General features: G+C 55.8%; 2 protein-coding genes across 7 annotated transcripts; both read right to left on the bottom strand.

The window, feature by feature from the left end:
• Positions 1-679: 679 nt before the first annotated feature.
• LOC137443070 (TRIO and F-actin-binding protein-like) lies at positions 680-19,494 on the bottom strand. 6 transcript variants are annotated; one of them, XM_068142408.1, is made up of 16 exons: positions 19,364-19,494; positions 18,048-19,022; positions 17,681-17,776; positions 12,308-12,364; positions 11,897-11,965; positions 11,367-11,456; positions 10,432-10,541; positions 9,443-9,998; positions 8,699-8,809; positions 6,621-6,768; positions 5,974-6,085; positions 5,355-5,514; positions 4,938-5,039; positions 4,556-4,642; positions 3,297-3,460; positions 680-2,582 (listed from the first exon to the last, which is right to left on the bottom strand). In XM_068142408.1, exons 2-15 carry the CDS (start codon positions 18,972-18,974, stop codon positions 3,299-3,301), a joined length of 2,787 nt encoding a protein of 928 aa, XP_067998509.1. In that variant the 5' UTR covers positions 18,975-19,022; positions 19,364-19,494; the 3' UTR covers positions 680-2,582; positions 3,297-3,298. The 6 variants fall into 6 exon arrangements, with proteins under 6 accessions (XP_067998509.1, XP_067998510.1, XP_067998511.1 ...); XM_068142409.1 differs by lacking the exon at positions 19,364-19,494 and having other exon boundaries at positions 685-2,582; positions 18,048-18,534; positions 18,933-18,975; XM_068142410.1 differs by lacking the exons at positions 17,681-17,776; positions 18,048-19,022; positions 19,364-19,494 and adding an exon at positions 16,113-16,418 and having other exon boundaries at positions 1,387-2,582.
• Positions 19,117-24,996, bottom strand: LOC137442776 (TRIO and F-actin-binding protein-like). Its single transcript, XM_068141750.1, has 6 exons — positions 24,929-24,996; positions 23,553-23,996; positions 22,136-22,269; positions 20,276-20,716; positions 19,364-19,496; positions 19,117-19,161 (listed from the first exon to the last, which is right to left on the bottom strand). Exons 2-6 carry the CDS (start codon positions 23,664-23,666, stop codon positions 19,117-19,119), a joined length of 867 nt encoding a protein of 288 aa, XP_067997851.1. The 5' UTR covers positions 23,667-23,996; positions 24,929-24,996.
• Positions 24,997-26,461: the final 1,465 nt, after the last annotated feature.

The following is a 26,461-nucleotide window of genomic DNA, read 5'->3' as shown; positions in this document are numbered from 1 at the left end:
CTTGTCCCCAGTGCCCCGCTTCTGGGGGTTTTCTCCCCCAGTAGATACCACCACACATTCTTTCTTCAGTGGTTTTCTAGCAAACATATACCCCCCACCCCCAATCCCCCCCATGTGCCCTCAGCCCTGCTGTGTTTTCTTCTTTCTTGGTCCCTACCAATCCTGTGTGGCAAGCCCAGCAGCTTGGAAGCAGCTGTCCTGAGCTGCTCTATGGCCTCTTGCCTTGATTCCCATCTCAGCCCTCAGTGTGCTGAATGCTTGCCCCATTCCCCAACTCAACAGCAGCAGCCATGTCCTGTGGGGAAGCAGAGGGAAAAGCCTGGAGCTTGGGCAGCACAGGGACAGGTGGGTTTCTAGGCTGAAGGCTGAGCCCCAGTCAGAGCAAGGCTTGCCTCTGTGCATGTGCAACAGGGAGCCAGCTGCTGAGCTCAGAACTTGGCCTCTTGCACCGTCCACCAGGGTGCCCAAGGGCCTCATGTGCACAATGAAAGCCTGCAAATCAGTCTGACCAGAATTTGTGACTTAAGAAGCAGCCTGCCTGCCTCACCTAGGCAAAGCAGTCACTGCAGCTGTGCCCATGGAGGAGGGAGTCTGCATCTGCCTGCCCTGCCCTGCAGGACACTGGTACAACACAGAATCATTAAGACTGGAAAAGACCTCTAAGATCACCAAGTCCAACCATCAACTCCATGCCCCCACTAAACCATGTCCCAAAGTGCTGTGTCTGTGCATTTTTTTTAAACACATCCAGGGACTATAATTTCTCTGGGCAGCCTATTCCCATGCCTGACCACTCCTTCAGTGAAGAAACTTTTCCTAATATCCAATCTAAGCCTCCCCTGGTGCAACTTGAGGCCATTTCCTCTTGTTCAGTGACAAACACCCACCTCACTACAACCTCCTTCCAGGTAGTAGTAGATAGTAGTAAGCCTGCCTGAACCTCCTTTTCTCCAGGTTAAACAATCCCAGTTCTCTCAGCTGCTCCTCATGAGACTTTTTCTCCAGACACTTCACCAGCTTCATTGCCCTTCTCTGGACACCACAGTGAGGTTATCATATGCTGAGCTAAGGTGTGCTGCCCTGACCCTCCTCACTGTGCCTCCCACCATGTCCTTCCACCCCGCTCTCACCCCCATGTCTTGCAATACTCCAGCTATCCAGACAATGTATCTGTCACCTCCATTCAAGGTCCTCCTTGAGCCTTTTGCCATCCCCTCTTCAGCTGGTGCCTCTAGCCTCAGCAGAAGCCTGCAGTTAGGGTCTTTTTCTAATTGCCTGTGGCCTCTCTGCAGAGCAAGAGCTGATGTGTACATTGGGAGGGAGCTGAATGAGGAGTCACTCCCACGTCCTCCATTCTGCCAGAAAAAGCTGCACCCAAAACAAGAGATGGAAGTGTTTGAGATCCTTCTAATCTCCCCCAGGTTTAACATAAACTGTTTGCCAGTAATTTGCAGTGCCATCTGCCTCCCCCAGTACTGGCTTTACTAGTACAGGCCAGGCTCAGCTCTTCCTCCATGAGGTCCACAAGGGATTTTTGGAGTGGTCTGCTGAAGCAGATTATTTCCCCTCAACACCCAGTAGTGGAGCAGACAGCTAGATAATAGCATGGCAGGGCTCCTCTCCCTCTCTGGCCCTGGCCTGGGGGTGCTCCTGCTGCTTTCCTTCCCCAGATCCAGAGGGAGAGAAGAGATGGGTGGGGGTGTCCCAAAATCACATAGAAACCTGGAAAAACAACCCCCCCCAGTGCCAGACTGGGGTGGGGCCACAGAGCAGCCTTCCCTTCCAGGAATGCCTTTTTCTCAGCAACAGGGGAAGATTTTATTAAGTTAAAAGTTGAAGGGTGCAGCACAGCAGCAGCTGCCACCTTGGAGGGGGGGTGGCTCCAGCAGGTGCAGTAGCAGCCTCACGGCTCCTGCTCCCTGGAAAGGAGAGGCCCCGTGGCTCTGGGCTCCTGCCAGCTTGAGTGCTTGAAGGAGCCAAGGGACAGTCACGGAGAGAGCTCGATCATGCAGACTTCTTGCCAGGGTCTCCTCTTGCAGAAGTCCCAGGCAAGCATGTCCATGGCAGACTGCCCCAGCGGCTCCCTCCTATGGCTTGTTTGTCTTCCCCGCAGGTCCCTGGGGGCGGTGTAGGGTGGGGGAGCATAGTCCTCACCATACATCCCAGGGGGGCCATGGAGACAGTTGGAAGAGAGGGAATATGTGACTAAAGTGGTTGTGTGGCCAGAAGCAAGAGGGCTGGGTAGGGGTCAAAACCAGATTCTCTTTTTTCAGGTTAGAAAATGCTGGTGATGTAGTAAAAATTTTCCCCCTCCTCTTCCCCTCTTTCCCTGGGGGGAAAAAAAATTTTTCTATAAAATATAATTTTCACATATAAAATCCTGAAGAAGGTGCAAACAATGTGCTCAGGTATGCAGGCGAAAGGGGGCCATCAAAAAAGCTTTGGGAGGGGAGTGAGGAGGTTGAGGGGGGTGGGGGATTCCTCGCCAAGGTGACAACGGATGGGATCCAACCTCCCTCTCCCCACAAGTGAGGAATGGAGCAAATACAAAACAAGAACAGGAAAACAAACACAGGGCAGACCTGGAGAGAGACAAAACCAGAAATGGTTTAGAAAGGCTCCAGCAAGCAGAGAAATACTGACCCCTCTGCCCCCCCAGGGCTGGCTGTGGCATGCCCTGCTACAGACCCACTCATCTCAATGCCCACCAGTAAGGGCTGGTGGGGCAGCATGACCTCAATCCCAATGGCCATGGCATCCAAGCAAGAAGCAGAAGAGCACCAGACAAGAGGACACCCTGCTTCCCTCCCTAGCCACAGCAGGGATGCCTGCATGTGAGTGTGGGAGGGCTGGGTCTAGTCAGGGCTGCTTTGATGCAGACCTAAAATTTCCATGCTGCCACAGAGAAACCACTTCAAAGGTGAAGGCAGCAGAAACATCACCTACAGAGGTAGTGCACAACCACCCCCATGCCGTCATCCAAGCCATGGCACAAAGGCCAGCATGTGGCCAGCTCCCCCCTGGCTGAGCAGTGCTTGGTGCTGTGGCTGCAGAAGCATCAAGAGCAGCAGAGCTAGAAGGGTGCTGGGGACCTTGGGAGAATGCCAGGGACAACAGGAGGGCCAGAGGTGCAGAAGGAGGGGATGCAAGAAGCAGAGAAGGAAAAGTTTAAGCCTGAAGTTTCAGCATTGGGCAGAGTAGGAGGAACGAGCAGCCTCCACCCCGCTGTCAAAGCAGGGCAGCCAGTGTCAGCCAGCTGTAGCTGCAGGGCACATCACAGCACCCCTGGTGCTCACCATTACTTGGTGATGCTGTTGCACAGTGACTCCTTCTCCTGCAGAGCTGCCATGGCGAGGCGCAGGTGCTCCTTCAGCTGCTCGATCTCTCGCTCCGAGCGCACCTTGATGTGGTTCAGCTCTGCATAGACATCTTGGTATTTCCCTGAGGCAAATCTCTTATCCTGCCAGGGGAGGGAGAGAGGTCAGTAGGTTTTAGGGCTGATATTAAGAAGAGTGGCCAGGCAAGTCCAGCAGAAGGGCCAGCAGGTGAGGAGGGGGGAGCCAGTCCTGAGTTTGAAGCCCATCTCAATCTGGGCCATGCCAAAACCATTCAGAGCGTGGAGGTAGTGCTTCTTAAACCCCAGACTGGGGAGGAAGGCAAAGCTGCTGGCCCTGCAGCAACAAGGATCTGCAACATTAGACTGAGAAGGTGATGGGGGGGATCTCTCATCTACAACTACATGAAAGGAGGTTGTAGTAAAGTGAGGGGAGGGCTGGTATCAGGAGATGGAAGAAGAGGAAATGGCCTTAAATTGTGCCAGAGGAGGTTTAGATTGAAAGAGTGGTGAGGCATTGGAATAGGTTGCTGAGGGAGATGGTGGAGTCACCCTCCCTGGAAATGTTCAATAACTGTGTGGACATGACATTTCAGGACATGGTTTAATGGCCATGGTGGTGTTAGGTTCATGGTTGGACTTGATGAGCTTAGAGGTCTTTTCCAACAGACAATTCTGTAATTCTATGGTGCACATGCTTTTGGGCCAGCCCCATGGGAAAAATAAACCCCACCAGAGATATGGGATGCTGAAAGGGCCAGTCCCAGACTCTTTGAACATCACTGAACATCAAAACTTCCTTCAGATTCCCCTTTAGCAGGGGCCTTTGAAAATTCCTCTGAAGGAGCTGCTGCCAGTGGAGGGAGCAGCACACCCATCAATACATCCACCCAGCCAGGCAACAACTAGGGGAAGGGAAGGTGGCTGGGGAAGCAGAGCGCTGGACAGGCTTTATCTGGACTTCCCACCTGGGAAAAAAGGGTTCCTGGCTTATCCATGCTTATACCTGGGGAAATTGGTGAAGTCTCTGGCACATTTCCCATGTACAAAGCAATGCTAGCCCAGACTGTTTGGAGCACGTGGCTGTTATGTGCTCAGGAGGAAGGAGGGATGAGGAGTACCAGTGAGAAGATTTGAGCTGAACCCAGCTCACATGCAGCCCTGGTGCTCCCCTTCCTTCCCTCTCCTGCTGCTTTCCCAGTGGCCTCCAGAACCGCTGACCTTTTGCATCATCTGCAGCTCCTCCCGGAGGCACTGCACCTCTTTCTTTACGTACTGGAGCTCGTTCTCCTTCACTCGCAGAAGTACCTGGGCCGGGGAGGAAGAAGAGGAACCAGAGGTGACTCAAGAGCCACCAGCAAGGGAAGGCCAGCAGCCCCCACGCAAGCGCGGCAGCGGCAAAGGAAGGAAGGGCCAGGAGGGCTGGGGCAGGAAACGGCACCAGCGGCCCAGGAGAGCACGGAGGGGAAGCTTGCGTACCAGCTTCCTGCTCCTTCCACCACCCTCCTCCTACCCACTTCAAGCCAAAAGCGCGTCAAGGAGAAGATCCTCGGCGTGGGGTGGGGACGGAGGCAGTGGGGCAGCCTGAGGGGACCTCCCCTACCTCCAGCTCGCAGGAGCTCCGTTCGTTGTTGTGCAGAGAGCCTCGCGACGAAATGAAGCTCCGCAGCTTCCCGATCTCATCCGAGAGGCGGGTCTGCAGCTCCTGCAGGCAACACCAAAAACATCAGAGCGGCCATGACACAGAGTCTCTGCTGTCCTGGCCTCTCCATCGTCATTGCCAGCCCTGTTCCAGCTGGAAACGCCTCCCAACCCCCCCGACAATGGCAGCACCTACAACCAGCAGAGTACACTTTGCCACACTTAAGACAAGCCCATCCATAGCCTCTGACTCTTAATCTTTTTTCTTTCTGATGAGAACATCTCAGAAGGGAAGAAATATGACCAGAGTGGGGGCTTCTAACACAGGGGCTGTGCTGTGCTCTGCGGTCTCTGCTGGCAGGGAAAGCCCTTCTCTTGCCTGGTTTTTCCGGAGGAGCTCCTTCCCCTCCTGCTGACAGTGCTGCAGTGTCTGCTCCCTCTCCTCTGCTTGCTGGGTGAGCTCCCCAATTTCCAAGCACTTCTGGGAATACTGCTCAGAAAGCACCTGCAGCTCCCGCTTCAGAGAATCCACGTCCAGCCTGCAAGAGAGGGGCACCAACTCAGCACTGCCCTGCAACCTGGCCGCTGGCACGGCCTTTCCCCCTGCCACGGCTGCCTCTCTCCACACCAGTCATCAGCACAAAACAACGCTCCCTGTGGACCAAGGCTTCAGTTCCCACTCCTGCACACAAGCCTGATGCCTTGAGGAGCTTCAAGCCATGCCAAAGACATGGAGGAGCTTCCCATGAAGAAAACAGAGGGAAGGAACTATAGGGAAAACAGAGATGCTATATGGAATATAGCCAAGCAGGGGATATACCTCCCTGCCCTACGGCTCCAGCAGCCCTGGCAGTCACCACTGGGCACCCACTGCCCGAGGAGGGAGCTGGGGGTGCTGCAGGAGGGACAGGTGGAGGCTATGGCTGCAGAAGGTGTGTGGTGACACTGGCACAGGGCAGCAGTGTCAGGCAAGGGAAACAGGAGAGGTGCTTTCTTACTGGTGCTGCTTCTGGAGGGCATCTGAGATCGAGCTGCATTGCTGGATGCTTCGTGTCCTGCCCAGCTCCTTATTCATCTCCTCCCGATGGGCTTTCTTCAGTGCCTCGATGGCTGTGGAGGGGCAACAGTGGGAGATGGGGGATCAGGCTGTGCCAGCTCCAGCACATCTGGGGAAACCATGCCAGGGAAGTGCCTGAGGTATTGCCACTGCAGGCTCTCAGACTGTCTTGGCAGACTCCCTTTCCTTCCCTTCTGCCCTCAGGGCATCCCCTGCACTCTCCATGTCCCATAATTATCCCAATGCACCAAATGCTGCCAAGGAAACTAAGACAGGGCAGTGTGGGAGCTCCCTGCCACCTCTGCCAGCCCTGCTCACCTACAGGAAAGTGCTGGTCCTCTCCCACTCATGCACCCATGCAAGACTCCATTTCCTACAGAATCTTTTACCACCCTGCCCCACCCAGCCCAAGAAGCCTCTGCAGCACAGGTCCAAGGAGCACCAAGCTGATGCTCCAAGATGCATCAGCCTCACACCAGCAGGGTCAGTCCAGCAGACTGAGATGACTGGTTTCTGGCAAGAGACATTTGGGAGAGGTGGAAGGGTTTCACTTGAATGAGGAGGGTACAGCTTGGTGTTTTCTCCTACCTGCTGCTGTTGCTGCTGCCTCTTCCGCCAGGAGCCTCTCCTTCTCCTGCCGCAGTCGCTCCAGTTCCCGCTGGTGGTGCCTCTGGAGCTCCTCCATCACTTGCTGGTGGGAAGACTCCATCTCAGCCAGGCTGCGCTCACAGGCTTCCTGCCATGCCAGGCAAAGGAGTGGTAAGGGACCAGGAGGACTCAGGCCAGGCCAGGCACCTGGCTGGGCTGATGTTTGCCTTTGCAAACCTCAGCCACACCCAGGGCCATTTTCAGAGATGAGAGACCACTCCTCAGCAGGGTCTTTGCCTTCTGCAAGTGAGGTGGCACTTCTCTCACTGAACACAACCACCTGACAGGAACACACATCTTGCAAACATTCATCTTGCACTTTTTAAGACCAAAGAGGAAGGTCCCTCTTGGGCCAAGAAGTGGGAACAATGCATCTGACACTCCAGTCCAGACCCTCCACCAGGCTGCACTGCCTGGCTGGAAAAGATCAACAGAGGGAATTGTGTCTTGGTATCTGCCTTTTAAATGAAGCAGTGTCCCCTGGAATCAATGAAAATTGAGCCTCTTCTCCTGAAAAATAACACCCTGCACTGCCCTGTGGCCCGACAGCAGCTGCCAAAGAGCCCTCCTGAAAGCCTAATGGTTAGGGATCCTCCTCACACAGCCTGCCCTCCTTACTGATGGCTCTGAGACGAAGGGGATGGCTCTTTTGATGCTGAATGCTGTGGTTAACTGGTGTTGCAGCAAAGAAAGTGGTTCCCACCTTGAAGCTCCACATCTGCTTTTGCTTCAGATACTGGCAGCACTGCCCCAAGACACTCAGAAAGGATTTGATCACCACCAAACATGCCAGAGTACTATTTAAAAAGAGAGGGCCTCGAAGACCTCAGCAGAGAGCCAGGAAGCCATCACATCCCCCAACAGCCCCTTTCCATCTCATTCCTTCCCCTAGGAATAAGGCAAAGGCCAATATAAAGAGCATTGCAGCATGTGGGAATGCAAGTCCTTGTCAGCTACTCCTCCCTGCTGAGACAAAGCAAGCTGGGAAACTCCACAGATCGACCAAAGGAAAAGCTGAGGGATTGGTTTAGTGTCCATGGGCTGTCTGTGAGCCTTGGCAGACTGAGAGAGAACAAGCCCTTTGGGGAAAGGCCAAGTTTGGCCTCAGATGTGAAATGCTGGTCTTTTAAGCCAAGCTATTAGAAAGATAAGGTGCCATTCCTCCCCACTCCCTTTCCTTTTCTTGACCATAAAAAGGCCTGTGAGCTGTAAATATTAAATCAAGATGATGGGAGTGACTGGTAAGTGGCTAGGCTGGGCACCACAGGGCTTGTGGGTTTCTTTATCTGGGCTAGGTACAGCCAACTCTGCATCAGGCTTTGGGCTTAGCCCAAATTTCCTTCCCCCCTGGCTTCTTTCCACACATAGGGCACATCCTGAAATCTCCACAGTGTGACAGAACAGCAGCCACCCCCCAGGAAAGCCCCGTGGGATGTGACCTTGCTTGCTTTGGATGAAAGAAAATAAAAGAAGAGAAGAGGCTGAAGCATGAGCAAGCCCTGCTCTGTGGGCTTTCCCACGTGCTGCCCCAGCAAACAAACAGGCTGCACTGTCAAAGTGACCTCCAGGGTTCAGGCAGCTCTGGCAGGGATGGGAGCTCCCCAGGGCCTGACAGACTGCTTACAACAAGAGATTCAGAAGCCCCTGTTAGCAAGAACCACATGTCAAGCTGTAAACTGCCAGGGAGCACGTGGGGGGCTCAGCAGAAAGCTGCAGTCCCACTCCCAAGCTGGAGGACGTCTCACACTCCTCACCCAGGCCAGCATCATGCCCATGCACAAAGCAGGGCACAGATCCTGCACCTCTTCTCCCATTCTCCTCCCCACTTATACTCTGGCCCCTTTAAGGCCAGGCAAGATTCACCAGCCTCTGTGTAATTAACATTGATTACAAGTGGGCCCAGTTAGAGTCCCCATGGCAACCCAATGATTAGCAATACCTGCTCCCTAATGAGCTGAGTCCCAGCACTACCCAGTTTGGGACTGGGAGTGATCCCAGGGTCCTGTGTCCTGGCTCACCTGTGAGATGTACCCCCGTGGCACTTGGCTCTCTCCCTGGGATTTCGCTGCCTCCCGAAGGCTCTCATTTCGGGCCCGGCAGGACTCCAGCTGTGCCCGCAGCGACTGGACCTGTGCCAGGGAGGGGAGAGAGATGCTCAGCCAGGGATGGAAAAGTGTCACAGCCCAACCAACATCCTGCATCCAAACCCTGGGCTTAAAGAAAGGAAGGACCATGCACGGCCAAAGCCTTTGATTTCCCACAAGAACAGCAGCCTGCCAAGGGACCAAACTGGCAAAAGTCAGACCCGGCCTGGTAAGTGCCAGCAAGGAGGAGAGGAGACATCCCAACTTCTAGAGGAGGATCTGTGCTGGAGGAAACCACTGCTGCACATGTAGCCAGCATGACAGACAAGTGCATGGCTCCTTTCAAGGGCTGACAGGTGAAGCACTTGCAGGCATGGGAACAGCCAGAAAAGAGAGGCTGCTGTACTCCCTGGAAACACATGCTCCAGGCAAGGGGTGCCACCAACAGCTTAGCCTGGACCAAAATGTGGCCTGGGAACCGTCTCCAGGCAGGAGCCTGCCCTCACTTTACCTGGATGCAAAAGCTCCCATGCACTGCAGCGTAGGCAAAGGGAGCCAGAAAGAATGAACATCTCCAGGCACCTCTGCCTTGCTCTTCTGTAAAGCCTCCTGCTACCAGGGAGCTACCACATTAACAAGGCCACCAGAATCCCAGGTTGAGAGGAGAGATGTTCTTACCTCCTTTTTCAGTGCCTCACTGGTGTCTCCATGGCCCCCTTTGCTCTGATTCAGTAGTGCTGTCAAAGGCACTCGTCGTGAGTCCTTCAAGGGCAGGCGCTCCAGCTCCAGCCACTTCTTCTCTATCTCCTCATTCAGCCGAAGCCGCTGGTCCTCTGAAAGTGGGGGAGCAGGGAGATCCTGCTCCCCAGCCCTGCGGGAAGGGTCTCCCACTGGGCCATCACTGTTTGGGACTCTGCCATCAGCGGCCTCAAACCATTTCCTCCTCTCCTCTGAACGGACGGCCAGGTCCCGCTCCAGCTCCTCGTGTTTGGGACTTCGGTCAGAGATCCTTAAGCTCCCTCTCGTCCTCTGTGGGGACCCCTGATTCCCAGGGTCCTGTGGCAAGGGAGACAGCTCCACGTAGTCAAAGGCGTGGTGCTGCCCGTCTGCCTTCCAGTGAGTGCCCTTCGAGTTCCCCTCATGGCCTGAGCCCAGCCGCTGCTGCTCCTCCTTCCGGAGCGAGCCCTTCTGGGGGACAGAGTTGCGGAAGTTCTCCTTATCACAGTCAGAGAGCCTGAAACCAGAGCAGCAGCCAGTGAAGGAGAGGCACTGCACGGGAGAGGATGCCCCTGGAGCCACCACCAACTGCCCTCAGTCAGCCCAGACTTACAGAACCCCAGTGCAAGCGCAAAGCTGGGCCTGTAGCATCCCGTGCCTCAGGGACACGGGTTCCTCCATGGGCCACGGAGGATTCACCCCAGTTCCAGCCATGCTGGTGAAAAAAATCAGTTAAACTGATATGGCAAGGCAACAAGCAGGTGCAAGAGCAGCAGTCTTCAGGCTCTCAACCTCTGCCATCAGCTGAGGTATCCAGGCCATGCTCAGGAGGAGCGGAGGGCAAGACTGATCTGAGAACAGCTGGATTTCCAGACAGGCCTTCCCAGACCCTGCCTGCCACGGGAAAGGGGTGTCAAGAAAGGGAAGAGGTGGCATAGGGAAACTCTTACTTGGTGACATCTGGAGCACTGACTGGGCGCACGTTCTTCCTCAGGGCCTCAATCCAGTTGCGCCGGATGCCCGAGGTCATCGCGGACAGGGTGAAGACAGCATCCCTTGTCTGCAGCAGGCAGGTGATGGAGGCCCATCAGCACCAGGTGGAGGCACAGGCAGCTTCCCCTCACTCCCCAATACCCCTGAGCACTTGCTCACATGCGTGGTGAACAGTGTTCAAGAGGCTGACCACTGCCTCAAAGACTCTTGGGGACAGGTGGAGGGGTGGGAGTGGAAACATGCCCTTCCCAGAGAAGACCTCCATGAGGCCATCTCCAAGCAAAGGCAAAAGAAACTTTGCTGGCACATTTGGCCATACACAAGCTGGTGTGATCCAGCCATTCAGGTGCAGAGAGCTGGGCACCAGCACTTGGGGTACAGCAACAGGTCACAGGGGAATCCAGCACTGCACACACCCGTAAATACTGGGGTTTGTGCTGTCTTAGCAGCCACCTCCTGCTGCCACAGCAAGTAGCCAAGGATGGGATTGTACTAGGGCTGGATCCAGGGTACAGGTTGCTACTCAAGAGCTCTGACGGCCAGGCTACAGTGAGATCTGCAGCACTCACCACTCCCTCCCCAAAGCTCTAGAGAAGCTGCCTTGGCCAACAGGTCAAGTAAGCTCCTGGCATTCAGCTTGGCTTCTGGACGACTTCCAGCACAGCCTTTGGCCAGCCCTGCAAAGCCTCCTCCTTCCTTTGCGGAAGGGCAGCACTCACATTCCTGAGCACTGCCGCCCCTGTGCCACCCAAGCAGCCTTGCTGGGCCACTGTCCTGGCAAAAGGCTTGCACAGCTTGCCCCTCAGCATCTTGGCACACACAGGGAGCATGCATTCTCAGCCAGTGCTCCCTGGGGCTGTTGCTGTGTGTCCATGCAGTGTAGGACACTCACGTGGATCTGGAAGCCATAGTTCCGCTGCACGGCAAACTCCGTCACATCTGTGCACGAGCGGAGGTCAATTTCTCCATCAAGGTCATCAGCCTGCAAACACAGCCCACCCACTGCCACATCAGTGCAAACCTACCTTTGAAAAAGCCCTCAGCACCTGCCAGCACCCCAGCTGACAGGCAGGCTGCCTCTGCCTTCATCCCACGGCTCTCTGAGAGCCAGTCTCAGCTCCCCAGCACAGCATGGCCTCTTTCAACCAGAGAGGTAGACAGCAGCATGGATTGAGGGAGTCACAGATGCCCAAGAGTAGGACTAGCTCTTCTCCTCACATCCCACCAAGACCCCCCAGGCTTTGCCACCCCTACCCTCCACATTATCCCCTTGGCCAAGAGCAGCGTGCCACTTTCAGGGCCTTTCAGGAGGAGAGGACACTGCTGCTTCTCCTGGGAGCATGCTGGTGACACTGGGGCTGTGCTCCTCTGCCCCTTGGCTGGGAAGGAAGGGAGGGCTGAAGAAGGGCTGACCACGCTTACCTCCTCTGCGTTTGAGTCCCGGTAATACCTCAGGCTGGAGTCAGTCAGCACGAACCAGTGTTTCTTCCACTGCAGGCGGATTGGGCAGGGGGAGGGAAAGGAAGACAGGAGGGAAACGGATAGGCAGTTACCAGGGGAAGTGTAGGAACAGGGAGGGACACTGCACTGTGACCTAGTGGCCTTCTCTTCACCCTCCTCCACGTCCCTTCCAGCTCCCCCACCTACCCCTTGGCTGGGAGGGAGGTGCTGGGTGAACCTCTGTACCTGCACACAGAGTGAGGCACCTCCATCAAAAGCTTCCTGCTGCCTTTCTGAGTAGGACCAATCTCAGTGAGTGAGGAGGAAGGAAATTAACTTCTCACTGGGGGATGTCTAGCAGCAGAAGCTGGCAGACCCCCGCTTCAGGCTTACCTCTCCTGGTTCATCCAGAATGGACATCCATCCCTTCTTGAAATTGAGGAGATCCGGCTGAAGAGGAAGGACAAAAGAGAAGGTTACTGTATTGGAGTGACCCACAGAAGGGCTTTGCATGCCAGGGGGTGGAAGGTGAATCTGCAGGGGCAGAGCAACAATGAGAACAGCCTGGCATCACTTTTAGGAAACTCATGAGGGTGTAGGACCCAGTGTTGAAGGAGAAGTGGATTTAGTTCTCAGCAGTAGGCAGTCATTCCTATAAGAGGAAGCAGGAGATAAGGAAAGAGGTTAAAAAAAAGATAAGGAAAAATATGCAGCAGGGAGGTTTCCACAAGGAGCCTCAGAGGTATTTACTCAGAGGGGGGGTGGCAAGGGACAAAGAGAGTGGGCAGAAGGGAGTGCTCCACAGCCAGGCTTGCCTTGGAGACGGAGGCAGGGTTGCAATTACCTAGACACACCTTGTCCAAACCCTGGCCATCCGTGCCTCACAGCTACCTCTGGTAACTTCACCAGCACTCATTTATTAAAGACACAAACAGCTCTCTAAGAAACAGCCCTCACCACAAAGGTACAGGAGGCAGTTCAACAGCTGTGAAAACATGCTGCCTTCAAATGAGATGCCCCAGGGTAGAGATGAAATGAAAAGTCACAACCAGCACTTGATCCTCTCAGAGACCTGACCTTCTCCAAGACTCAATCCTCTCTGAGATGCTGGGGGCTCCTCTTTTACCTGGGTCTTTCTGCTCCCTCCTGTTGCAAGGCCTGTCCTGCCTTTGGTAGCCACAGCTACCAAAGATGAAGAGAGTTTCACTCAGATCACCCATGCTAGAAAGAAGCTTCCCCCTGCCCCCCACCTCCTCCTAACCTGATGCAATTGGTGCAGCATCCCAACCAGTTTATCTCCTTCCCAAGGTGGAGCACCAGAGAGCTGACTCAGTGGAATCATTCTCCCTAGATTTGCTCTCAGTCAAACAGGCTTAAGCTGGTCCCTCCTCCCAGCCCTGCTGACTCTGAAGAAGTTGCACCACCAAATAATTCAACCCAACACCTCTTCTCCCTGAGAATCCAGGGTTTGCTGATCTGTCCCTTCTTCTGCAGCTGAAGCAGTCAGAGACACTGCTGGAGAGTTTGTGCCAAAGTTAGACCTCCCAGTGGTCTGTACCAGACTGGTCAAGTATGTCACCATCAGTCCTCACATGCCACAACCACCACCCAGGACCAAGGGATGGTTTTGCAAGCCCACAGCCACTATGTGCCTCTGAACAAACCCAGCAGCTGGCTGTGCCTGCCCTGCAAGTCCAGCTCTCTGGCCATCCAGCTGAGCTATGCCTTTCCCTGCTTTCACCTCCTAAAGCTGCCCCTCTTGGGTTGCACCTGAGTTTATGAGGTGGTAAGAGCTGAACATGTGCTGGCCCACCCTGGTGCTCCAGATATTGGTTTGAGGAGGCATGGTGGGGCCCACCAAGGGGAGGGTCACTGGCTGCCATGGCTTCAGGCTTGGCCAGAGGTGTCTGATGGTAGCCCCAAGCCACCTGCTAAGGCGATGGGCACTGTCTGCAGCTGGGAGACAAAGTGGACATGTGCAGCCCCATTCCTAGGGGCCTGGATGTCCTACTGGCCCTGCTGTTGCTCTGAAAAAGCACCCCAAAAATTAGTTCCTTCCCTGTGGCAGCAGCTCCACCCTTTTTCCCGTTATCCCTTCCAATCCAGTGACTTCAGCTCCGGCTCCGAACTGGGAGCGGCGAGGGGGAAGGAAAGGAGGCGAAACGTCAAGGCACAAGCTCCCCCCTCCCGGGACACACGTGCTCTCGGCAGAAGGGCTCTGCAGAGCAGGAAAAGCAATATTATTAGGGAGAGAAAGAGTGAAGAGCCCTAGCTGGGGCTGTAGTTCGGTTCAGCTGGGGTTCATCTCACTGGGGATTTACAGTTCCAAAGCATTAGGTGCCGAAACAATGAACACTAACGGGATGCATGCTGCTCCAGAAATGCTGCCCTCAACACAGTGTCGGGGCCAGAAAATCCCCACCAAGGGCTTCTCCCAAGCAGGTGAATTGCACAGGGATGTTGTTTTCCCTACAGGCCCCATTTGCCCTGCCACCCCCAGACATGGAGCCACAAATCTGGAATTGGCTTTGAACTATTCTTGTCATAGCAGGGCTAGTGCCACAGGGCAAGGCTTCAGGTGATGCACAAAATACTCTTTTCTCCCCCTGCCTCACAACCAAATCCAGCTCCCTTGTCCGGCATCAAGAGCTCAGGATACCAGCAGAGCAGAGAGCAGGGTTCAAACCAAACCCCCCCATCCAGAGGAAATGGTCTGGCAGCGGGAAGAGGAAACGTCCAGGAAAGCCGAACTGCTGGGAGAGATCCGGGTGCTGGAGATGTAAGGATGAGGCAGGATGCACCCCTGGCAAAATGTACAACCCTGCAGCACAGCTCAGAGCTGTGGATGGTGAGACTTCAGCTCAGGAGGTGGCAGCAACAATTTTGCCTGGCTGCATTTGTACCCACCAGAGTTATATGTTCAGCCCCACAGCTGACCAGGTAGAGTCACCAAGCACCAGGGACATAGGTGACATCTGAAAGGACTGGTTTACAAGAGCAGGTTAAGGAGAGGCAGCTGCCTGCTCTGGCTGAAGAAGGGCTACAGGGGAGGTGATAATAGCCTGCAAGTATCTGAAGAATGTAAACACCAAAGAAGGAAAGTGGAGTGGGAGCAAAAGAATGGCCCCTGGGTGGTACAGAGGCGCCTGGAAGGAGAAGTGGAGAAGAAGCTGTGGAACGCCACGAAAGCTCCGTGTTTGAGGGCAGGGATGGGATGGCTTGGTGTTCTCTTTCCAAGGCCACCCTCTGCCATCACCATGCTTCCTACTCCCAAAAGCTCCTCAGGACCACAGGACCTGGAGCACTGCTTCCTCTCACCTCAGAGATGGTGCAAGAGGCTTGCAGCCTCCCGGAAAGCACAATGTCTCCTCTCCTCCAAAAAAGGAACCTGCTCCACAAGGCATGGGCCCCAGGCCAAAACGCAAAGCAAAACTGCTCCAGCTCAGTTTGGTGGAAGCAAAACCACTCCCAAGATGAAGCACACAAGCAGCTCCCAGATGTATTGTACGTGCCACAAAAGCAAGCGGGTGACAGGCTCTGCCTTTCCCATCGCCCCCGTGCAAAACGCCGGCAGGCACAGCCCGGCCGTCACCTCCATTACCCCACTCTGCTCAACAGCCTTCCTCCTGGGGCTGGCAGACGTCTGCACGAAGCAAAGTTCGCCCCAGGGATGGGACACTCCTTGCCCCAAAACCACATCTGATTCCCACAGGGCGCAGGACCTCCCGATGCCCGGAGGGGTGTGGATCTTGCATCCGATTGCGGTCACTGATGTGGTGAGCTTCGGCAGGCCTCAGCCCAGTTACCCAGGGCTGTGGAGGTGGGGCCGTGCCCGCTGCCTACGGAGTGCCGGTAACGAAGCGGCTCTTGAGCAGCCACGGGGAGCCCAAGAGGGGAACCCATGCGGAAACCCATGAGGGGTGCCGGCGGTGATGGGGAAGGGAGGCAAGGAGGCACCGACCCTCAGCAACAGCCTTGAGTTCCCGGCGAGACCAGAGTCTCCGCGGGAGCTGCGATGCCCGGAGCGGGCTAGGAGCAGAGGGACCCCGGGAGGGGGAGGCTGACAGCTGGGAGCCCCACCGGTCCTCCGCCACCTCCCAGCCCCCGGGAGCTCCCGCCGGGCACCCGCAAATCGCGGCCAGGGGGGACGGCACCCACCTCCCCAAACCTCGACCCCCGCGGGTCGGTCCCGACTCACCGTCATGGCGGGGGCGCCGCGGCCGGCGGCGGGGCCGAGGCCGGGGTCGCGGCGGGGCCGGGCGTTGGCAGCCAGTGCGGCGGGGCGGCTTCAGCGGCCGGCTGGCTTTCGCGGCCCCACCATGCCCGCCCCGCGCTCCCCCCTCGCTTTTTCCTCGTCTTATTAAATAAATAATAATTATTTTAAAAAAATCCTAAAGAAGAAAAAAGGAGGGGAAAAAAAAAAAAAGCCCGAACGAAAATCCAAAGAACTTTTCTTTCCTCCCCCCGAAACTTCCTGGGAGGGCCCGGGCAGGCCAATGGCAGCAGCCGCCACCGCCCCGGCCGCCCGCAGCCAATGGAGGCCGGCACGGAAAGGGGGGGCCGGGCAGGGGTCGGGGGGTGGCCGGCGTGATGAGACGGACCGGGGCGATGCTGGGGCTGCGCTGTGCCCCCTTCCCTCCCTCCCCGCTGTCCCGGGCAAAGTTGAAGCCCAGCTAAGGGACGGGCTGAGCCACTGCTGCCCCGGGAAGGGAGCGCCAGGAGCCCAGCCCTTGCCCAGGCCGGGTTTCTTCCAGGCGGGGATTATTTTTATTTCAGGCGTTTTTACTAACACAGATATTCAGCAGTCCTGGCATGCATGTGCACACAGTGCGGTCCTCACCTTTGCTCTTGAAGCTACTCGGTTTTATATCCCACCCTCCCAAAGGAACCCCTAAAGCAGCAATTTGCAGTGTTGGCAGAGGTGGTATCAGGACCAGGGAGGCTCCTGGTGCCACCAAATGCCAGTCAGCATAGGGAAGGGACATTGCTAGACAGGGTCCCAAAGGGCACGAGGCAGGGGGCTGCACATCACAAAATGTCAGGCTCTGATGTACAGTTAGAGCCAAGGTAATGCTTCTGTTCTCAGGGTAAAGTGAAGGTGCCTGCCTCTGAGGTGAAGAAACCTGGGCTAGGTGGGGTGAACCATCCCCAGTTGTGCCAGGGGTCTGGGTTCCTCTCTGGCTTGGGGAAGGGAAGTGAGGGAAGGGATGTCACTCGTTTCAAGTTTCAGAGATCTTGGGAGCCTCCTGCCTGGCTGCAGGCTGTCCTCGTGTAACACACAAAGCCAATCCTTAACAGGGGACAACCTGGCCAAGACGACTGACGCACGGGGCAGGAATGGAGGCAGGGACTCGGACACAACTGCCAGATACACAGGCTCCTGGGACACTTTGTGCAGCCCTCCAAAGCCACTTTCGTGCCATTTTTGGCATCCCAGGAATGCCAACACAATTGACTGTATCATCTTTCATGCCACTAAAGCCCACTTCATCCCTATAAAACACTCAGTGCCATCACAGCACCAGGCAGCAATAAAGGGAAAGAAAGCAGCTACGCTGAGATTTTAGTCCTAGATCTACTGCTTACCACTCTGTAGCTACAAAGAATAGGATCTGTACCTCAGCTGTCAGCCTAAGAAAATGGGCAAAGGAGCCCATTGTTAGTGAGCAAGGTGCCTAGGAGGCTCAGGTGAAGTGTTGCTACCTGAAGTGACTTTCAAGGAAGGGCAGCTGCCTTTCCTCACCATTTCCAGAGTCTGGCCCTTACCTTGTTGCGCTTCTCACTGGCATTGGAACATGGCTTCAGGCTTCCTGAGGAGCTGGTGTTGGTTTGCGGTGGGAAGGTGCCTCCAACCAGCTGGGGCTGCATGGGGAGAAAGCAGGTGCTGAAACCATGGGGATTTAGCCCTCATCTCGGTTTCCCACATCTGAGCATTTGCCTCCCAGCATGGGACTGGGGGGAAGCATCCTCCCTCTTCCCTGTGCCAGGCAGGCGACACAGCTTGTCTGGAGAAGCAGAAGAGCCGGAGGAGCCACGACATGTAGAATTGCAACCCAGGGGACCCACCCTCTCTGTTCTTGCCAGTTTTATGCCTGGCAGGGTCCCCATTAGCTCTGGCTCCTGCCCTACTCACATGGTAAAGACTCTTGTTATCCCAGTCACTTTCCAATGGCTTCTCTGGGTTGTTTCTGCCTCTGGTGTGCTCAGGACCCTTCCAGGCATCCTCCAGCTGCTGTGCTGGACTGTCAGGCCTTTTCCAGCTGTCATCTGGCCGTAGCTGTACACCTGGACATTTAGTGGGGCTTTTCCAGTCCCTTTCCAGCTGGCGCATCAGGTCTGCATGGCACACAGGCTTCTCTTGGCGCTTGCAGTCCTCCCATGTCTGTGCTTGGTGGGCATCACCCCGAGCCCTCCAGTCCTGCTCCAGCGGTCGTGTTGGGCTCATGGGGCGTAGGGGTTTGCCTTGGCCCTTGCAGTCACTGCCAGTGCCCTTCCTAGGGTGGGAGGATGGCAGCTTCTCCCGAAGGCTCTGCCAGCTGCATTCTGATGGCTTTCTGGGTCCCCTGAGGTGCAGCGGCTCCCCTGGCTTCACTCGTTGCCTCTCTGTTCCCCGCACTAGGCTAGGAGGAGAGATCTCTTTTTGGCTTCTCCATGTGCTCTCTGTCCGTCTCCCGGGGCTGAGGGACCTCGGTGGTGGCCCTGCCCGGCTCAGCCCACTGCTACTTGAGCCCTTCGCCAAGCCCGTGGGATGCAGGGAGTCCCCTCGACTCTTCTTCTCCAGGGTTTGCCCTGTCCCCCCAGCCTGCCAGGTGGCTCGGCCCCTCTCCAAGCTCGGCGGGTGGCCAGGCTCCCCTCGGCTCCTCCAGCTTTTCTCTGAGCGCCACGGAGGGCTAACAGGCTCCCCCGCCCTCCTCTCCGACCGGCTGGCTGGGCTCGCAGAGCGCGGGCTCCGGCTGCCTCTCTCCTGCCGCCAGCTGGGGCTGGCAGGGCCCAGGGGGTCTCCCCGGTTCCTGCTGACCTTCTCAGGGTGCCGAGCTGGACTGGGGGAACGCAAGGGCATCTTGGGGTCTCTGCTGTGCTGCTCAAGGTGCCAGGAGGGCCGCTGACCCTACGGAAACAGGGGAGATGGAGCAGAGAGTTCTTCTACAGAAAATAAATGCCAGTGAGCAGGAACAAGATGAGACTGGGGCTGTGAGACAGTGTCAATAGTTCCCCAGTTGCAGCCCTGTGTATGGTGCCAGCTTGTACTGCACCCAAAGGGTGCATCCAAAGGGTGAAGGGGCTGCTGCCATTCAAGAATCAAAGGAGCCAAGAGCTGGGAGCGAGGGGAATAGGGGGCAGGGAAATGGAAATGAGAAGCATGTGGCAGAAATGGAGGAAAATATGGCAGGGAAAAGCAACCCAGCTTGGGGAGTTGGGATGGGGTCCTGTCAGGCAGCCAAGCCTCACCTCCCTGGTCAGGCTGGGGCTGGATTGCCTCCGAACTATGTGGCCTTTGCTGGGTGGCACTGGGGTCTTGCCATCGAGACGGTCCACACGGCCCTCCTCCAGGGCCTGGAAGGCCTCCAGGGTCTCTGATTTCCTGCAGGCACACACAGTTTGTCCAGCTGCTGCCAGGCTTAGCCTGGAGGCAGAGTCCCTGCAGACCCTGTTCCACCTAAGCCTGCCCCAGACGCTGTGTGCACCATAGTCTCCCTGTCCCCATTGCTTCAACCACCCCAGCTTTCATGTCCTGCTGCCTCACCCATGTATCCTTCACAGTATTCCTTAAGCTTCCCTCCATCTGATCATTCACATCCCACCACCTCTCCAAGATACTTCCCTAGTCCCTTTTTATGTCCCCTCCAGTCCTGTGCCACTGATGATGAAGCCACTCCTGCATCTCCAGAGACCCAGCCAGCACTGGCTACTTCTTGGCATTCCCCCTCCTTTCCTGAGCAGCTCCCGGCAGTGGACCCTGGATCTTAGGGAGTTTGCATGCTTGGAGTGGGGACCACATCTTTCCTTCCCTTTTGCCATGGCTTGCCCTGCTCTGTGGCATGTTCTGCAGCTTGGAGGAGGTGGCTGTGAGGGTGAGGAGGGTGGGCTGCTCCTTCCATTTTCAGTGGTGCAGCTTTGCTCCATCTTTCCAATGGCCTCAGATGCCTGCATGCCACAATACAGGAGCTCCTCAGGCTGGGAGGTGCTGAGCCTAAACCCAACCCTTGCTTTAAAGGAAATCTAAGCACAACTGAAAGCTGAGCTTTGCCATCTAGCCCTGTTCTCACCCTGAGGCACAATGATTCAGAGGTAGGGGCCCCCTGACAACATATGGGGATGATCCTCCAGCAGTGACCGCTGTGGAACCCCATTGCTCCTCACCTGCGTTCGCAGCCAAATATCCTCTCCACCTCCACCCGTCCAGGGCTGAGCGTGCGGGAGCCGCAGCGGTCAGCAGCATCCCGCTGGCCGAGGCGCTTGGGCTTTGGCAGGTCTGCCAGCACCGTGTACTCCTGCCTCTCCAGCCCGTGCCGCCCCTCTGCGCCTCCACTGCTGGGGTGCCCACGCGACTCCCGAACTCGGGAGCTGCTGAGGTGCCTGCTGCCACCCAGCAGGTCGCTGTGGGCTAGTGAGGAGCCAGTGGCAGCACGCTGTGGGGTGGACGCCCAGGGAGGGTCAGTTTTCTGGTGCTTCGGCCAGCTCTCTTCGGACTTCTGGCTGGCAGGACGGTGCTCTGGGACGGGGAGAAGGCCGTTACTGGGGGAGGCACGAGCGACGCGGGATGCCACCACGTCCACAGCAAAGCAGGTCTTCGGAGGAGAGCTAGAAACGGTCCAGGAGGGCAGAGATAAAACCCAGACTCCCTCCAGGCAAGGTGGGAGGCTGGGGCACAGCGCTGCGAGTGAGGGCACACCAAATCATGCAGACAGAGAACACCCAGAAGATCCACGGTCCATGGTCAGCACACACACACAGAGATGCCATCTCATGGACCCTGGGCCTCATCCATTTGCATGGTGCCCATGGAGGTGTTGAACACCTCTTGGGACCAGAAGTGGGTAAGAAGATGGTAAATCTAAATAGAGATCTGCCGTGAACTTCAGAGGCCCCTGGGCGGAAAGTAAACCACAGCTAGAATTTCACACACGAGCAAACCAGATGTACCTGCTTTCAGTGGGCAGATTTCTTTCCTAAAGTCCTGGGCCTCACTTTTCACCCAGGATCCAGAGCGAATAGGCTGAGCCCACCTGGGTCTGTCTGCCTGTGGGGCTCGTGACCACACCTCCTCCTTGTGGCCCATCATGTCCCGTTTGCCTGATCCCAAAGTGTTGTCCCACAACCGCATCATTTCCCCATCCTGGGAGACAAGACAGGGAAGATCTCTGCAATGGGGACTGGTAGTTTTTGTGGGCTAGAAGGATGTAAGAGCTTATATGAGAAGTCCCAGCCCATTCAGCCCAAAGTTGCTGGTAAAAAGGAAGCAGGAGAGGAGCTGGGTGAGCGTAAGATGACCCCAGCTGAACATCAATGAGCATGTTGAGAAACAACATCAGAAAGTCCACTGGAAGGAATCCAAGAGTGAATGTCATGTGCTTTTCAGGGGGAGAGCCTCCTCTGTGGGGACTAAGTGCCTCAGCTGATCCCCTCCCTTGTATCTCAGGACCTTCTGAATGTGACCAACAGAAGTGGCACTGAAGGGCTAAGGGGGCTGGGGAGACCAAAAATAACCCAAACCACAAGAGATCCCCATCTCACCCTGGCAAGCGTGGAGTTGGCTTCGGCACAGGCGCTGGGGTCAGTGCCAGTTTCTCTGTGCTCACCCTCAGCTCCGGGGCTGAGCAGGGGATATTCTCTGCTCTCGTGCCAGCTGTGGGGCAGGGAGAGAGAACAGCTGATGGCCAGCACAGCCCACAGAGCTCAGGGGTGGATGGAAGCACAGCAGCTCAAGCCAGAACACCTCTCTCTCCACTGGATGGGCACAGGCTATGAGAGCCCATCCTGGGACCACCAGCCTTACCCTAGAGGCAGTGAGGAAGGAGACTCTTCTGGTGGCCCCCTGACCTCTCCTGGGAGAGCCAAGATAAACACAGTTAGAGGGCCTGGCATGGAGGTTGCCCAGCCCTTTTTCCCAGGCACCGGTGTGCAGAGCATCACAGAGAAGGCATCTATTCCCCCTTGGCTTCCCACTCCCCCTTCTCTCTTCTTCCCACCGAGGGAATGCAGCTCCTGGCTGGTACTCACCGCTCTGTCCCCTCTGCTGGGCCCACGCAGACGTATACCTCACACTGCGGGGCTAAGATATGGAGGGCATCCCAGGGCCCACCTGGGTCTGCATCGCCGCCGGCATCATGCTCTGGGAGCTTCACAGCATGCTCCTGTGAGGAAGAAGGGGGTACAATGGTGCTGTCAGCGTGTCGAGGATGAGGAGGGAGGCTGTCCTTCCGAAATGCTGGCTTCTTCTTCCTCCTCTGAGGGCAGTCTGGCCTTCAGAACCCTTGATCCTTCTCCAAGCCCGGTGCTGAGATTTTTCTCCTACTTTAGGAGGCCAGAGAGGCCCCAGTATGCTCCTGTTTGATGCTGAAAGCTGCAGGCATCCCAGAGACAGCACGTGCGGGTGAGGTCTCAGGGAAGCTCACGCTGGCATTGGTGCTACTGGTAGCTTCTCTCCCTTGCCACCCAGATAGCCCAGAGAGAGGCAACGGAGCCAAGAGGGAGGGAGATTTTTGCAGAGAAGGCTGCAGCCCCAGCCCCTGTCTCTCTCTGTTAGGGTTTGTAGGTGTCTCAGCATCCTCACCAGCCCCATTACCTGCGGGGCTTATGAGCAGCAGTGGGGAAGGCTCTGGGGAGCTGGCTGTCTGCACTGCCTTCCCTTCAGCATCTCACAGGCATTTGCTCAGAAGTGACAGCTCTAAGCAGATCATGGGTGAAGGGCTGAGGTAACCTTAGAGGGCCTGGGGCCAAGGGCAGAGAGGGAGAGGGTGAGAAAGAGAGAGGGAGGCTCATTACTATTTCATTATCCCAGGCCAGTCGCTCTTGGAGGACAGCAAACAACACGAAACCCTCTGTGAATATGAAACCAGCTGTCGCTTGGTCAGAGCCAAGCAGCTTGTGCGTCCAGCCCTGTGCTGAAGGACCATGTTGGATCAAGATATCTGGTGGCCAAAGTCCCATGAGATTTATCCCCCTCCTGACTTCTCCTTCAGGAACAGCATGCTGCCCCAGAGACACGACTCAGCCCCAGCCCAAAACCTCAGAGCTGGGGGCCACAGGAACATCCACCAGGACCGTACGTTTAGGTAAGGGAGGCTGTAAAAGCCAGTAGTCATCAAGCAGAGATTAATCCAGGGACAGCCTTTGCTCTGCTAGGTTTTCCTTATGTCCTTGTAGCTTTGCATCTGCAACACCCCTGCCTTCCCTTCCAGCATCCATGATCTCATACCTGATGTCCACCCCTTCCCTGCTAAGGCAGCTCCCAACTCTGGCCTGAGCACAGTTAAATGATGGATTCCGATGCCTGGAAAGACTCTCTCCTCATTCATCTTTCCTCCAAAGACATCTAGAAAGCCCAGCTGAGCCTTTGGCACATGGAGTCCCAAGATGGAATAGAGGGGCCCTTAATGAAGTATTCATAGCCTGCAGGTGGGATAGAGGAGCTCACCTGGATAATGTGCTGGTGAGCCTCTGCAGCTCGGAAACAGTGCTGGCACAGGCTCTTTGCAAATATATTGGCTTCAAAGTTCATGCAGGGAATGTCGTCTATTGAACCAGGCATTGTCCATAGGAGAGATGAAGATCTTTGGCTGGTGAGCGGCTGGCAGGGGGCAGCCAGGAAGAAAAGGAGGAAGAAACAGCAGCAGCAGATCAGAGTTTAGGGTTTCCTGGCCTCGGGCTCCTTGTGGAAGCAGGAGTGTTATTCCCAGACTGTAGTTTGCTGCTCTCAGCTGGCAGTATTGGAATCGAAGGACATCCAGGTGCAAGGTGACCAGCGTGATCCATATTGTTACAGATGATAAAAGAGTATGCTCCAGCAGGGACCTCTTTTAGAAGGGGGCACTGTGCTGCACCCTCAAATAACTGCTGACACCTCTCAGTTTGGGAGCCCCTGCAAACAGACGGAATCATGCTCACATTTTGCTATTTTGATGATGGAAGTTTTCTTCCTTCAGGCTCTCTTAAAACACACAGAAAGGAAATGTTTCTTCTTGATTATCCCTATAAATGGGTAGCTATGAGCAGTTTAGGAAATTTGGAAACCCACCAAGACTCTTCCTAAAGTCCTTGATCCCACTAAAGTTTCTGAGACCTGTAGGACAGTTGATTGCAAAGCCTGGAAAGGCAACAAGCACTGCTGGTGCAACAGCTGGGCTCCATACTTCTGTCCTGGCTTTTCACAAGCATCTTGCCCACCATCAACTCCTCTGTCCCACAGGGTTAAAAGCTGAATCCTTGGATTTGAGGATATGCTCTGTACTGGGAGGGTTCTGCCTAATTTGTTCAGAGGAGGGATGATTTGAAGGACAGGAAATCAGTGTAGGATGAGACCAGCATCCCTGATGTGAGCATTCTACTGCTCCTCTAAGCATGGACACCTGACTCAGAACAACTGATCAAGGCTATGGCTACTCTCCAAAAACACCAGGGCCAAGTGTCAATGTCAAAACCCGGAGATAATTTTTGTTTGTCAGCACACTCATTTGCAATGCAGCAAGTTGCACCAGTGTCTGCACCTTCCAGCCTCCCCCCTTCACACTGGGGCATATTTCTTGACCTGTTCACACCAAATGCCAGATAGGAGCCTAAGCATCTACCTGCCAGGGATGCTCCACGAGACACTGCAAACATCGCTGCCCACCCCTGCCCAAGGAGTGCCATCCTTGACTGGAGCCCACGGCATCCCACTGTCTGATGGGCTCCCCCCATCCCTTGAGGCTTAGTGCCAAGGTAAAGCTGCAGTCCTCAGGGTCTCTAGCGTGCATGCAAGCTGGCAGCTACCCCATGCTCAGTACTCCCAGAGCCTCCCAGTACCCCCGGTACCTCAGATTTGCTATGGCTCCCAGGACCTCGCTGCCCGCCGAGCTCCCCCCTCAATGAAGCTCGCCGTGAGAACCGCGGGTCGCGAGGCCCCGCCCTTTCCCCTTTCATTGGCTGTCAGCGAGCAGGGATTTGAATATCGCTCTCTGATTGGCTGTCGCGGGAGGGGGCCACAGCATCCGCTGGTGCGTGCACCCACGTGTCGGTGGGCGATCGACCCGGCCGGGCGGAGCATGGCGGACCCGGGGCTGGGAAGGGGGCACTGAGCTGCAGCTCATCCCCCCACCCTGCGCCCTCATGCCTCGGCCTCTTCCCTGCGCCTCCCCCGGGCCCGCCTCTCTGCCTGCCCCAGTACTACCCCGGAAGCGTCACCCCAGGCGTTAGTTAACCTGAACCCTAAACAGGTGCCAGAGCAGTGGACTCTTCTGCAAGCACTGAGCCAGCTGAACGTCATCATGTCTCTAGCACAGCTCCAACACGAGGTCATGCCTACCCACAGCATCTCCCAGAGAGGTTGGTCTAACCCGGGCTTCACCCGGCCAAGCACAAGCCCTGCCTGAGCCTTGCTATTATTAGTGAAATGTACATCACCTTTGTCCTCCATTGCTCCTGCTACACTTCAACTTCTCTCTCTTCACTGTCCTGGTCAACATTGAAAAAAAAGAGTTTATTTGCACTTTTTGTTTACCCATTAAAGGTGGTTTGCATCCACTCTTCACACCTGTCTTTTCCAGACAACTCCCAGTTATTTAGCTCCATTAGACCCCAAAACTTCTTGTCACTCTGCCAATAGCTTCTTCTCTGCCAGTAGCTTCTTCTCCACCAGTAGCTTCTTCTCCCCAGTTCATTACTGGAAGCAGCTGAGGGACCACACCGGACCCAGCCTCAAGGTCGATATGCTACTGAACAGCAATAAATACAATGTGCCAATTATCACCCAGCTGACTCAGAAGCCTGTGTGCTGTGCTGCTGTTTTTTCCCCCAAACTGTCTGACCTCTCTGGCTGCCGGTCCGGGTTTGATCCTCTGTAATCCCAATTACATTTCTGTGCGCGCATGTGTGCGGAATCGCAGTCTAGCCACTGGGAGCCATCATGCGTGGCAACCCCGGTGTGGCAGCCCACGTCACAGCCTCACATCTGTCTGTGCCAGCCCTCGGGCGCAGGTGCCCGAGGTGGCCTAGCTGCAGAGCCAAGCGTGAAAAGCCTGTGTGTAGGCCATGGAAGGGGGAGGACACAGGATGCTGCCGGTCTCTGCTTTTCCTTCTCGGAGCAGCAGCTCCAGCAGCACGCTGATTTTTGCAGGTACCTTGTATTTCCTAGAATCAGAGGTGTTAGGGGTTGGAAAGGCCCTCTAGCGATCATCTAGTCCAACCCTGCTGCCAAAGGGGAGGTGGTGGAGTCACCATCACTGGAAGTGTTCAGGAGGAGACTTGATGGGGTGCTTGGTGCCATGGGTTAGTTGTTCAGGTGGGTTGGATTGGTTGATGGGTTGGACACGATGATCTTGAAAGTCTCTTCCAACCTGGTTTATTCTG

The sequence above is a fragment of the Melanerpes formicivorus genome, unplaced genomic scaffold, assembly GCF_026170545.1.
Source record: "Melanerpes formicivorus ecotype bairdi unplaced genomic scaffold, bMelFor1.0.p_v2 SCAF_8, whole genome shotgun sequence".
In the NCBI taxonomy this organism is placed as follows: domain Eukaryota; kingdom Metazoa; phylum Chordata; class Aves; order Piciformes; family Picidae; genus Melanerpes; species Melanerpes formicivorus.
The sequence above is the reverse complement of the archived record's forward strand: the minus strand, read 5'-3'. Positions and strand labels throughout refer to the sequence as shown.

Excerpts from the sequence above, each read along its gene's own strand:
- LOC137443070 (XM_068142408.1), bottom strand. The coding sequence starts at position 18,974 with ATGCCCTTGCGTTCCCCCAGTCCAGCTCGGCACCCTGAGAAGGTCAGC. Across the intron at positions 12,365-17,680 it reads CCAGTGAGAAGCGCAACAAG|CCGGATCTCCTCAATTTCAA; the intron begins GTAAGGGCCAGA and ends CTTCCTCTTCAG. Across the intron at positions 6,086-6,620 it reads GGCAGCAGCAACAGCAGCAG|CCATCGAGGCACTGAAGAAA; the intron begins GTAGGAGAAAAC and ends GCCCCTCCACAG.
- LOC137442776 (XM_068141750.1), bottom strand. The coding sequence starts at position 23,666 with ATGCCTGGTTCAATAGACGACATTCCCTGCATGAACTTTGAAGCCAAT. Across the intron at positions 19,497-20,275 it reads ATATTTGGCTGCGAACGCAG|GAAATCAGAGACCCTGGAGG; the intron begins GTGAGGAGCAAT and ends GTGTGCCTGCAG. Across the intron at positions 19,162-19,363 it reads GCCCCAGCCTGACCAGGGAG|TACAAGCTGGCACCATACAC; the intron begins GTGAGGCTTGGC and ends CTTTGGGTGCAG.